The sequence below is a fragment of the Apus apus genome, chromosome 2 (assembly GCF_020740795.1).
Source record: "Apus apus isolate bApuApu2 chromosome 2, bApuApu2.pri.cur, whole genome shotgun sequence".
In the NCBI taxonomy this organism is placed as follows: domain Eukaryota; kingdom Metazoa; phylum Chordata; class Aves; order Apodiformes; family Apodidae; genus Apus; species Apus apus.
The window spans coordinates 116050846-116064163 of NC_067283.1; the positions used below are offsets into that span (position 1 = coordinate 116050846).

At 43.6% G+C, this 13318-nt stretch overlaps 1 protein-coding gene and 1 long non-coding RNA gene across 2 annotated transcripts in view; one reads left to right on the forward strand and one right to left on the reverse strand.

Annotated features, from left to right (window-relative positions):
* ATP6V1H (ATPase H+ transporting V1 subunit H) overlaps positions 1–7172 on the reverse strand; it is a 44744-nt gene extending 37572 nt beyond the window's left edge. Inside the window, exons 1-2 of the mRNA XM_051610135.1 lie at positions 7005–7172; positions 5520–5646 (exon numbers count right to left, since the gene is read on the reverse strand). Of these exons, the coding sequence (XP_051466095.1) occupies positions 5520–5623 (104 nt within the window). The 5' untranslated portion in view covers positions 5624–5646; positions 7005–7172. The remainder of the gene's footprint in view (positions 1–5519; positions 5647–7004) is intronic.
* Positions 7173–7276: 104 nt separating this feature from the next.
* Positions 7277–9316, forward strand: LOC127380976 (uncharacterized). The gene is made up of 2 exons (XR_007888622.1): positions 7277–7480; positions 8298–9316. It is a non-coding gene; the product is annotated as an uncharacterized LOC127380976 (long non-coding RNA).
* Positions 9317–13318: the final 4002 nt, after the last annotated feature.

The following is a 13318-nucleotide window of genomic DNA, read 5'->3' on the forward strand; positions in this document are numbered from 1 at the left end:
ACCCACACCAGATCAAGCTCCTGGCAGGAGTTGTGACCCTGTGGAGAGGAGCTCATGCTGAAGCAGATTTTCTTGCAGGTTCTGTGACCCCATACAGGGATCTATACCATTCCTGAAGGACTGTAACCTGTGGGAGGGACTCTGTGCTGGACCAAGAGGGGAGCATGAGAAGGAAGGAGTAGCAGAAACAAAGTATTATGAACTGAACACAATTCCCATTCCCTGTCTCCCTGCTGTCCTTCTCACTCAGGGTGAGAAGGCAGAGAAGTCAGGAGTGAAGCTGAGCCTGGAAAGAAGGGAGGGGTAGGGAGGAAATGTTTTTTAGATTTGTTCGTATTTCTCATTATCCTACTCAGTGTAATTGGCAATAAACTTATTTAATTTCCCCAAATACGGCATGTATTACCTGTGATGGTAATTGGCAAGTTACTTCTCTGTCCTTATTTTGATTCAGTAACTTTTAGTCATATTTCTTCCCCTGTCCTTCTGATGAAGGAGGAGTAATACAGCAGCCCGGTTGGCTCCTGGCAGCTAGCCAAGGTCAACCCACAAAAAAACCCCTACCTTCTTTAATTTAACATCTGGACAGCATCACTTCACCAACCTCACATCCCACAGTACAATATAAAGAGCTTCTTTCTGCAAAAAGTCTCATGTACACAGAATTTAGAACTAAAGACCGAATAATCTCTCTAAAGTTTTCCCTGTGCCTTGTCTCTGTTCAACAGAAATCTCTAATTAATTCTAAAACTTTCACAGACTGAAGGTAGTGGTCACTGGAAATAGCTTTAAGAACTGAAATACAACAACACAAGAAAAAAAAAAAAAAAGGTGTGGGGATTGATGTTGCCTTGAAAGGAAAAGAAGTTAGGGTTTACATTTACTGCTTTGTAAGTGCCCTTCAAAACGACACTTGCCAATCCATACAAAACAGTCTAAGGGATCTGACAGCTTTGTAAGCAAGTTATGAGTATTTTATCAGGGATCTCACAAATCCAATTAATAGTTTTAGTAATTTCAAATGCATTCATTTCCATTCATCTCATTTTAAAACTGATCTATAACTGATTACTTAGTTAACAGCACTAAACAGTGCAAAAAAGGAAACATGAAAAATGCAGAACAGCCTCAGACAGCTGTTACCACCTACCATGATGCTACTATCACATTTTTTTCATCTCCTTTCCAAAGAGACAGGAATTCCCCAGCACTGTTAAGCAAACAATGCACGTAACCAAAGCTTTCCTACACCCTTCTTCCTAACAGCCATTTAATTCCTTATTTTCCAGGATGTGTCTACACCATCTTTTGTCAACAGATGAAAGTCATCTTGACTAAGCTTCAGCTGTGTGGGTATTTCATGCTTAGACTCAGAGTCCTGCAATCATGTGTTAAAGCTACTAAGGCCTGCTTTTGAGGGCACTAGCTACAGGAGAGTAAACTGGAGCTGTTTAAGCTTTAGAAAGCAGTAATTTGTAAGATGATCATTTTTAAAACCTCTTGGCCTCTCAAGCTGAGTCACAAACTTGTGATTCGTTCCTTTTATTATGCATTTCCTCCAGCAGCTCTTGTTCCTTTTTTTGATTGAATGAATTAGCAAAGTCATTATGGAGGTTAGGATTTTTTTTGGTTGGTTGTGTCTTTTTTTTTTTTTTTTGAGGCATTTGTTGTGGCTTGTTGGTTTTTTTTAAATAAATCCACAGCATCTGCAGCAAATATGAAACCATCATGTCAAGGCATAATTTATTTTATCCAGCTATCTACAATATTTTGCATGTACATAAAGACATTAATTTGATTCAACTGCTCAACAGTTTTAACATTACAAAATTAAAATAAGTCTGCAATACAAGATCAAATTTTAAAAAGAAATTACATTAAAAAAATATTACACACATCCCAAGTTAGGAAGCTTCTGTCCTTCTTCTAAGACAAGATTTATTTTGAAGTTCAAGATCTTAACCCGCGTTAGAAGGTACCCCCACCTCCAGGAAAATAAAATGGATATTTTAACACCAGAACTCAAAAAGATATCTGTAAAGCATTTGAAGACACCTGCAAAGCCAAGCACAAATTAGTCATCAGATATCTCACCTGATCAAATATGAAGTATTGTCAAATGCTGTGTACCTAGAAAACCTACAGTGCAGTAAGACGCAAGTTAAACTCTGAAACATGTTCATTTTTCCACAGAACTCGTTTATTATCCCTAGAAAGCAAAACCAAAGTTGCTTCAAGCAAGCTAACACCCTCCAAAGGGGTTCTGAGAGCCTGAGGCAAACATGGAAAGCAACCACACAGTACACAACAAAAATGCAAGCATGGACTCATCTAAACTACTACAAGTCTCAAGATCCAGAGGCAGAAAAGTTGGTACAGAACTAACAGCCTCAACTACACTTAGTTTTCAGAAGGTAGGCAGATCTACACATCACCTCCCACTGTTGAAAGCTTTGCTACTTTTCTTCTCCATCAGTGCCAGAAAACACTGGAATTCAATACAAAGAAAGTGTACATTTTAGCATTAAAAACTTTTTCCACAGCCTCATTTTGAAGTCAGGAGTGAGCACAGTGGCAAACTGGTAATATATATGCTTGTCATACCTAAATATTTCACTTTCGTGCCATGAGTATATACAGAAAACATCAAAAATCAGCAGTTGTGTGTTAGCATAATTTGACATTTAGCTTACACTTATAACCTTCAGAGACTGAATAAACAATATGCCAGTTAATCTTTAGCTTGAACTGACTCTAGAAGAGAATTCAAGCTACTACAGTCTGCCCAACTATTAGTAAGCCATTTTATTTTTGTACTGAAAAACAGAGAGGAAAATAAAACTTCAGATTGCCTTCCTGTGTGACCCAGACTCCAATGCCATTGCAACTGATGCAGTCTTTAAATAAACTTTATACAGAAATGAGTGTCACAGCCAGATTAAAAAAAGAAAGGAAAAAAAAACCCAAACAACCAAACTCGAGAGTTTCTTGTGAAGTTCTTCGACTCCAACTACATAAATACTACTTCGTGTATTTCCATGCAAGCTTACCACACTAATGCACAGACTGTCAAAACAGGAGCTCAAAACCAAGAGAAATGTCCTTCAAAATTGTTAACACCCCATCTTCCTTCTATTTTGCAGACCAGAACAAACCATTCTGACCTGCCTCTAACAGGTGCCTCAGAAGCAGTTTTCACTCATTCCAGAAATGAGTTAACACTAACTGAATAACCCTTAACTGACTTACCCTTAAAGCACCAGCCTCAAAAACACCATCACATCTAATCCTGCCTGTTGTAAAAGGGACATGTCTGAAACCAAGTGTAATTTTATTTCCTCTTCACCAGAACTTCTGCTGATATTTTCCATAAATCCTCAGTCAACGAACTACAGTTATCTTCATGATGCTCCACAATACCTCTGGCACCACTTGAGTTCATCCTTGAAGCCACCTTAGCCAAACAGCCAGGCTGTTACCAGTAAATAAAAGACACAAAGACTACATTTATTTCAGAGCAATAATAAACAGGACACACTGTCATTAATATACAGAGGGCACCAGATACTGAACAGTCTCAAAATAGGATCACAAACACTTGCCAGATGCACTACAGTAGCCTCTAAACCCTGGATAAACCCTTCAAAGAAAGGAAGTAACTAGTACATTTTTCTTTCATGGATTCCAGAACAAAACAAAGTCAAATTCTACATCTAGAATCTGAAAAAGAACCATCAGCTCTGCACCTGGTCAAAAGAAGTTACACAGAAATCTGCTGACAGATAAATAAACTCCCCCATCCTTATTCAACACCAGAGAGAGAACACCCCAAGAATAAAGGAAAATTCTGAATGGCAGACCACATAAAGCACAGGCAAGCAATTAATGCTACATATGTATTCAAAACACAACTCCTTGCTCAACAGAACCACCCTGTATACTAACAAAAGTGACAGCTGAATTGCAACAGCCTTATAGCGTGAACTGCTAAAGACAGTGAAAAAGACCATATTCACTTAGACTGACAGTGAGCAAACATACTCCCACTTTCACCCCGAACAACTGTCAGCTAGCTGTTAACTTGCTAGTAGGACAGCACAGGAACAGCTGCCCAGGCTTCCCCAGACACGCTTCCAGTGTGGATTAGATGGATAACAGGGCACACAGGAACAGCAAAAGCCATTTAGCTTGTTTGACAAATATTTGATGGCTGCTATGGCCAAATTATGACACCAACCTCACTCTTTTGCCTGCAAAGCCATTCTACTGTCACACTGCAAACTCAACAAAGAACTGATACATCTGAAAAAATATCCTAGAAAAGGAAGTTTCCTCAGCAGACCAGTTCCTTAATCCAGTTTGCCATGCAGATACATAAGGCAAAAAACCAGCACAACTGAATGAACGGAACAGGCAAGACTGAGTTACATAGTAGAGGGCAAAGCAGGTAGTCATTAATGAGATTCTACTCTGTTAGCATTTCTCAGCTTGCATGTGCAGCTTCGCAACCTTGCTTTAACCTTATACAACATGCATCTATGTACCACAGCTATCTGAAAAAGATCCCCTATCTTTTGAAAAGTGGTGTGACAATCACAAAGCATTATCAGCATGGCTTGTACCTTTAGAATCATGAAGATTTCTCCCACTTTGATTACAAAGTGATGAACACTGAAGTAATTTGCTATTATATATGAACCCTCAAGAGATAATACTAACTTACACTTCGCCAATATTCTTCTAAGATACCTGTCATGAGGAATGTAAGGATACAAGAATCCTGCATTTCACTTCAGAGCAGAGAAGACTAGTGAAGTCTGTTCCTTCTCCCTTTTCCTTACCTCACGTACAAATCTATTTTCCTCCTCAGCTTGTCCCTGTATGCTCTCTGGACAATATTCCTCCCGCTACTCCGAATGCCATTGTGTACTTTCAAAAGTAAACTGAGCTTATCTGAAACAGTAGCACAGCTCTGCCCACACTGAAGTGTTTGTTTCAGCCTAGTCCCTGATTCACAGGTTTCAACTGCTCTACAGAGTTATTCTTCCTTCTGTTGAGGTACAGCTTATGTTCCTCAACTATCAGTCCAGTTTTGCTAGTATAATTTGTATTCACTCAAAAGGCACTTCAGCTATGGAGAGAACTTACCTATATATGGGATAACTCTTACTGTAACCTTTTCTTACTTCAATACTCACCCAATATGGCTAGAACTAAGACTGGTGTTTGAAGGGTGAGAAAAAAAATGGTAAGTTTCATCACACTTTTGTGTAAATGTATATTATTTGTTATGATAGCATTCAGTTGACAAAAGTAGAGTTCCCTTTCTGGCAATAAGTCATAAGAAAATATTCCCCAACCACTTCCACTTAATGTAGGCTTTTTCCAACACGGGCCCAAGACGGAATGTTCCTCATTGTAACCTAATGTTCCAGTGAAACCCAAAATCTCAAAAAGTCCAATACTTAAGGGGCAGGGGGGGAAAGAAACAAAATAAATTGTGGAAAGCTTTTACTTACTGGAGATATGACTGCCAGTTTACTTTGTTTGCCCGAACTTCAGCAGCTTTTGCAGCAATGATGTTTGTTGGGACAGCAGCATCTACAGCACCTCGGATATCCATCTTAACTGATAATTAAAATGTACCTACAAATGCAAGTCAGATTTGAGACTTCTTAATAAAGAACGGAGTATCTGTCCAAAATTTTAAAGGAAAAGAAAAGGAAAACCTGGTTTCAGCTGTCACATTCCCTAAAACAGCACTCTACTTTCTGAGAAATCAGTTTTATACAGCATCTAAAATGTGACTTCCTTGAAACAAACAAAAAAGTTATACCTATACTCTAAAGTGTAACCAGGAAAGAGTCTGCTAAAATCAAAGATATTACTAAAAAAACTTCCAGTCTTGTAAATTTTCAAGCAGTCAGATAAAGTTATTTGAATAAAGACTGCTTTACTGCAAAGCCCAAGTAGCTCCACACATAACAGAAGCTGCCTTCCTTCCAAATCAGGACTGATTATAACGTTTAAAATTCAGTGCATACCTCCCAACACCCTCATATATTAGGACTGATTTTGTTCAGGCATTAGAAACCCATTATCTACAACTTCAGAAAAGAAGCCCAAGCTGTGTAAATTAAAAACCACATTACCCAGACTAACTAGAAAATTCAAACCATCATTATCCAGGAAGAAAACTGCAAAATAAAACTTAACAGAAACTCTTCATCAGGACACACTGTATTACTGTTGACAGTGACCTTCACCACTTCTCCTTTCTCCTTCCTTTAAGGTTTAATCTGCACCTGGCACTGATGCCAAAACAAAGAGCGTGTTTGCAGAGGCTTGAGATTCAGCCAGAGGAGGAACTCCTTACAACCTAAACTGCATCCAGCCTCTCCACACAGCCTTTTCCTGGACTTTTCTGGCTCCCTTTACAGAAGCAAGCAAGAGCAAACCGGCACTTTCTGCCCCAACCCTAACAAGCATACCTCATTTGTGTGACTGAAAGCAAATACGACTCAAACAAGAGGGGGAAAAAAAAAAAAAAAAAGAAAGAGGAACTACCCTGAACAAACGGAGCAGCACTGTCCTCCCTTTGAACCTACTTCTGCGGGCAGTCACCCACAAACACTGTGGCCTTCAACGACCACCGAACGTTTCCTAGCACTCAGGGGACCCAGCCAGGCGCGGAGGCGGGGAGGGTCGGCAGCAGCGGTGACGGGAGAACGCAGGCTGCGCAAGCCAGACGAAAGGCCGAGGAGCCTGGGGCAAAAGAGAGGGGGGGAGGACGGCCCTTGGCTGTTCCCCTACCCCTTCCTGCACAGGCCCGCACGCCCGGCCGCCTCCCGACACGCCTGCGAGCGCCCAAAACGCCGAGGAAGTCGCGGCGCCAGGAGCGTGTCACACCACCCCGGGCCCGCCACAACCCCCCTGAGCGGCCCTGCAGCGGCTCGCCCCCCGCCCCGGGGGCCCCCAACCCGCCCGGGGCAGCTCCCACTCACCGCAGGGGCACGGCCAGCGGGTGAGGGCCGCGGGAGGCGGGAGGAAGGCCGCGGGAGGCGGGAGGAAGGCCGCGGGAGGCGGGAGGAAGGCTGACGGCCCCCCCGGGCAGCCCGCGCCCCCGAAGGCCGCGCCGCCGCCGCCGCGCTCCGTTACAGCCGCTCCGCAGCCGCCCGCGTCATGTGATGCCGCTCACCTGACCGCCACGGCGGCCTCCGAGGGACAGCCCGCCCCGCCCCGCCCCGCCCCGCCCGGCGGCCGTTGGTGGCGGCGGCCGTTGGTGGCGGCGGCCGTTGGTGGCGGCGGCCGTTGGTGGCGGCGGCCGTTAGGGCGGGGCGGCCCCGCGGGGCTGTGCGTGCCTGGCGGGCGGCGGGGGCTGCGGGACCGACCGGCTGGCGGCACGGGTCTGTGGGCTGCACGCTTAAACGTCTGCATGCGGATATAGGTGTATATGGAGTTCGACAAGGCCGAGCGCAAGGTCTCTGTACGTGGGGCAGGGCAGAAATACAGGCTGGGGGGAGAAGGGGTTGAGAACTGCCTTGAGGAAAAAGGCTCGGGGGTGTTGGTTGATGAGAAGCTCGGCAGGAGCTGGCAACGTGCGCTTGCAGCCCAGAAAGCCGGCTGTGTGCTGGGCTGCGTCAAAAGAGGCCTGGCCGGCAGGTGGAGAGAGGGGATTGTCCACTCTCGTGAGACCCCACCTGGACTTCTGTGCCCAGGAGTACCCAACACAAGAAGGACATGGAGCTGTTGGAGAGGGTCCAGAGGAGGGCCACGAAGATGATGAGAGACCTGGAGGACCTCTGCTATGAAGACAGGCTGAGAGAGTTGGGGCTGTTCAGCCTGGAGAAGAGAAGGCTCCAGAGAGACCTCATAGCAGCCTTCCAGTGCCTGAAGGGGCTACAGGAAAGATGGGGAGAGGCTTTTTTTACAAGGGCATGTAGTGGTATGACGAAGGGAAATGGTCTTAAGCTGAAAGAATGTACTTTTAGGTTAGATGTTAGGAAGAAATTATTTTGTGTGAGGGTGGTGAAGCCCTGGAACAGGTTGCCCTGTGGATGCCCCCTCCCTGGAAGAGTTCAAGGCCACGCTGGATGGGGCTTTTGAGCAACCTGGTCTAGTGGAAAGTGTCCCTGCCCATGCAGAGAGGTTTGAACTAGAATATTTTTAAGGTCCAAACCATTCTGTGATTTTATGTAGGGATCTAATCCCATGCTGAGAAGACCAGTGGGAGGGTGCAGCATGTAGATGCCCACTCTTGCTATTTGCTGGCAATAACTGGCTTGGCTTTTCCACAGGGAGAACATGAAGCTGGCTGGGAAGAGCTGAGAGGCTCCCCTTGGTGCTGCTACCCCTCAGAGCTAGCTCCTGCAGGTCTCACCTGTGCACCACAAGGGCGAGGGTCTGCCAAGTTGGAGATGGAGCCCTGGGAGGGGGAAGGGTGGGGGAGATGGCAGGCAATGCCCCAGGTGCTGAAATGCCTCCTTGGTCTATGCCGGTTTTTTTCAGTGCTCAGCTCTTCCTTGCTTTCTGCCTCTCATGCTGCAATGGTGCTAAGCTTGCTCTTTCCTTCCGCTGGGAAGCGAGCAGGTGTTCCTGGGCCTCAGCTTCTGGTAGAAAGGTCTGACTGCCTGTTGTCTCACAGCCTGCTGAGCTGCACTGGGTTCTGTGCTGGGGACACACCATTTCGTTCTTCCAAAGTTGTATCTTCATGGGAGATACACCCTGCACAACAACTTCCTTTTTCAAATACTGGCTGTATGTGTTGGGCTTCTGTAAAGGACTGAGCTGTTGCTCCGTGGCTCAACATTGTTCTCTTAAACATTGCTTTAGCTTGTGTAAAGGAAGGAAACCTCGGGGCTTGAACAGACTTTATAAGCAAGCTTGTTGCTTTGGCTTGTATGAAGGAAAGAAACAGCAAAGTTAACGACACTTGTGTGAAGATCCTGTTAAGCCTGAGAAGCACAAAAACTGTCTGAGTCAGGAACACAAAGCACAACATTACCTGTCATGGAGACGAAGCACAAAACCACCTGAATCACAAAGGAGGAGGCAATGGAAATTAGTCCTGACCCAAGAAGAGGTGGAGAATGGACGGGGACAGTGACTCTGAAAGGGCTGTGCCACAGGAAGGATCTTCCCCACTGACTGCAGCAACCGGACCTCTGGGACGCTGCTGAATCCATCGTAGTAACTATCCTATCTCTTGCAATTCTCAGTATTTCTGCTTTCTCCCCTCCTGTCTGTCTTTCTCTCTGCCGTATCCACCTCAATGACCTTTATTCTGGAACTTCAATAAAGTTTGGTGTGTACATGACATCTTACTTTGTTTGTGTCTCAGTTTCACCACTGGGATCATTTCAAATCTAGTTGCTCGGGACAGCTTTGTCTCTACAAGCAAAATAAGCAGGAAAACCTTTCAGACTAAAAGCCCAAAACCCACAGGCTTAAAATTTCCATGTTTCTGAGAAAAAGCTTCTGTCTTCAGCTGCTGAGTGAAGTTTTCCAGTCATGCTGTGATGAAGTGCATGAACATATCACCCCTAGTCAGAAATCATCCTGAAGAGTAATTCTGCCAACATATAAAGAGTAAAGGCAGAGAGGGGATAAATAGGTCAGAGGGTTTTGTATGTGAGCAGATCAGGACAGCCGGAGTCGAGCTGGCCTGGAGGTGTTTGCAGTTAACTTATAATTTTGTTAAGCTCTGTGTATTTTCCATTTAAAGGATAAACTGTTACTTATATTCTACCAGGCCAGTACCCCAGTTAGTGGTTTTTAACTCAAGGAGCATCTTCATTACTATACCACCCATTAATTATACTTCCTCCATAAAATCTTTTTCCTTTAAAATTCATAATACCAAAAAACTGTTGATTTCTTATAACATGACCACTGAGCTTAAATCCCAGGCACAGTTCAAGCAACGCCTCTTGTATTTCTTTATGCTTTAGTGGAAGAAAGCTCTCTAAGCCATGTGCACACTCTGTGTCATGTAGTCTGCAATAAACACATCTGTTAATGTGATTCTTTGAACTTTCTAGCACACAGGGCTTTGTGGTTTAATCTGATACGTGTGTGTTCTTGCAGGTTGCTCACATATATTGGTAATAAACGCTTACACAACTCCTGATCTCTAGCACAGAAATCTCCATGAAACCTTTGTGTTACTTTGAGAGTTTTGGTTTCAGGGCTCAGAGAGAGGATTAGGCCTTATTTTAACCAGTTCCTCTTTTACGAGTGCAACATTCTGCATTTCCTGCTTCTGCTCTGCCTTTTTATGGTATGTCTCACTCACTGCTCCTCTTTTAAGTTCTGGCATCAGGCACCCAGAATAAACATACTCGCCTCTTCCACAGTCATTTCAAATCACATTACCAATGATGATATGTCTGACTCTGCTCATAAAGAATCCAAAGCACAAGATAATCTGAACAAGGACTGAGGCATTTTAAAGGAAGACATCAAAGGCCTGCACAAGCTCCTGTTAAGTCCTTACCTAACCCAGAGGCACTCTAGCCTTTCCTTCCTTGAAACTTCCTCAGCTGACCACAATGGTGCTACTGCCCAAACCACAAAGTGTCCCAGCACTGAAAACACTGATAACTTGGTGCTGTCTCTCACCTAAGCCAGACATGCTGTTCTTCCACTTTCACACTTCAAAGCTCAACAATAGCTCTTCTCAGAGCTCAGTAGACCCATGGAAACTGGATTAGAACCTCTGAAAGTGCAGTTCCAGATACCAGTTTTAGGACACAAAGAGTGTTGCTCCCCATCCTGTGCCTACCACAAATACTTGCCTAGGCACGCAAAACCGTTTCTTCTGCTGGGGATCACCTCTTTTCAGGAAATCATCCAAAACATTGGAGCGTAGTCTGCTTTGCATGGCTTATTTCCCCCACACTTCAGCACACTTCTGGCTTAACCTGAGCACCAGTACCTGAATACTTTAGCTGAACCCGAGTACAAGCATACATAGGATTATTATTCATTTCCGGCCCCTGCTCCCAGTAGTGTTCAGTACTTTATAGTACACAGTGTTCATGTGAGAAAAAAATTAGTGGTTTCAATTAGGTGCCAATGTGTTCTCATCTTTGGATCGTGCTTTAGGTCATCAGTGATCCTGTTTTTTTCACAGCAGACTTTTTTGCCTAATTGCACCACCTGCAAGAGTCTAGCACCCTCCCTTCAATCTGGCTAAAAAAAGACAGTTTACTATTTGCAGTTGAAATTTTGATACTACAGCAACATGATCATTTTCTATAGAAAAGAGGTTGAAAAGCTGTGATTTGGCATGTTGACTTTGTGATAAAGGGCAGACTCTGGCTTTGTTATTCATTCCACAGGTGGTTGAGTGGCTACAGCAACAAATATTTTCCTGGAACGTTTCTGTAGCCTTGGAGTGAGGCATAAAGGCTGGAATTATGCATCTGCTGAATTAGCAGAAAGCAAAATGCACAGAGAGGAGAAATAATTGTAATAGTAATTAATTTCATGGATTAATTACAGCAGTTCTAGAGGGCATTTAAGGAGCTACCAACAGTAAATATGACATCTATGCCAGCCAAGTTAATAGTCTCTAGCATAGGAATCTAATTAGTGAACACAATGTACCATACTAGAGAATGCAAACAATATATTGTTCTTGAGTAATAATATGCTTAATTTACTTTTTTTTTTTTTCTTCATACAGCATGTAAGGAAATAAATGCAAAACATTAAAAAAGTCACCCCAGCTCTGTAAAGCACATGTCATGTCTCTCACCTTTTCTGGGCTTCGTGTGTGTGGACAAGGTTGGTGCAGATAGACTCCACCCACTTGGATTTCCAAGAGTCATTCAGTCAGCCGCATCTGCAGGTGCTCTTAAAAAATTAACTCTACTGTGTTAAAAGGAAAGGCCTGTGCATTTGTTCATTACCAGTTTTTACCATGCAGACAGGAGGGTCATTGACAGAGTGCAAAAAGCACCTGGCTGGAGTCTGTGCTGTTCAGCGCACTCAGAAATGTTTGAGAAAGGAGGTAAATAATGAGGAGAATACTTTGCCAGTGACCGTGCTACTCCTTTGAGAAGTGCACAGTTCAGCTGTGAAGCCCCTTGCTGTGGGTTGGTGGGTACACTACAGATTGACGTGCCTTCTTATCCTCCATCTGCCAGACGCTTGAGCACATCTGAAAATTTTCTCCCAGTGTGAGTCCCACGAGGCACTCTCAGTATTAAGGAGCTTCATCGCATGGCAGGGACAGGCTTGGAGAAACAAAAGCATTACATAGTAATGACAGGAATCTGTCTCGTGTGCTTGCCATCACTATGACAGCAAGAGGCAATCCTTGGCAACCAGTACAAAGCCAGCCTATGTCATCAACTGGAGAGAGCACCTCATGGTGCTTTCTTCATGCTGGTTGATTTCTGAACTGGATCTTGCTAAGGGTTATGATTAGAAAAGTGCCGTGCTCCAATTTTTTTGTAAGCTTCTATCCCTTAGGATTCAGGTGCTGCAAAGCAATTCACATTTATCTAATTGTAGTTGTGTCAGTGCTTGTCCACTAGCTCCTGGCAGTGCAGCTTCACTTGAAGTTGCTGTATTTAGATTTCTTTATTGATGTAGGAAACACAGAGAGGAAAAAGAAATTTGTTTCTGCATGCAGGAATAAAAGTCATCAACTGCCTAGATCACAAAGAATAAAAATGTTCAGAGTTTAATACTAGAAAAATGACTGCAGATGAGTCATCCTCACAGTAAGAATACAGACAGCTGGATCGTGAGAGTATTTGTCTGTTCTCCTTTCCTTCTTGTAATAACAGCAATGTATAATTGTCTCTCGTATGTTCTGCAAACTACAGAAGTGTTTTGCACACCTGCCATTTAACCTTTCAGTATTCTATACATCACCTGACTGTCTCCTGCATGTCTGTGCAAGTTTTCAACATGTATAGAAGAAACAGCTTGGAAAGTTTATCCAAGTTGTTTATCAAAACATATTTAAAAGGTCAGGAAAAGTGAACACCCTTCTGTAATTCACAAAATATTCTTAACAAATAAAAAATGGCAAAAACTGTAAAGAAGGACATTTTCAAAGAGGTACCTATACACTAGAAAAGCACAGAGAGTAGCCTCACCATTAAGAGCTACATTCCTAAAAGAAGTACTTCATTTTACCCCAAGATTACTCATCCAGGGATTCAGATCAGATTGTCTGAGTCCTCAAGTGTCTACTTTTCCAAGGCTTACAACCCATCCTCCCAGGTAAATGTGGAAAGGAGCAGCATGTACATTATATAGATGGATGTGAGCCATAGACATGGGCTTCTTAGCATGACTT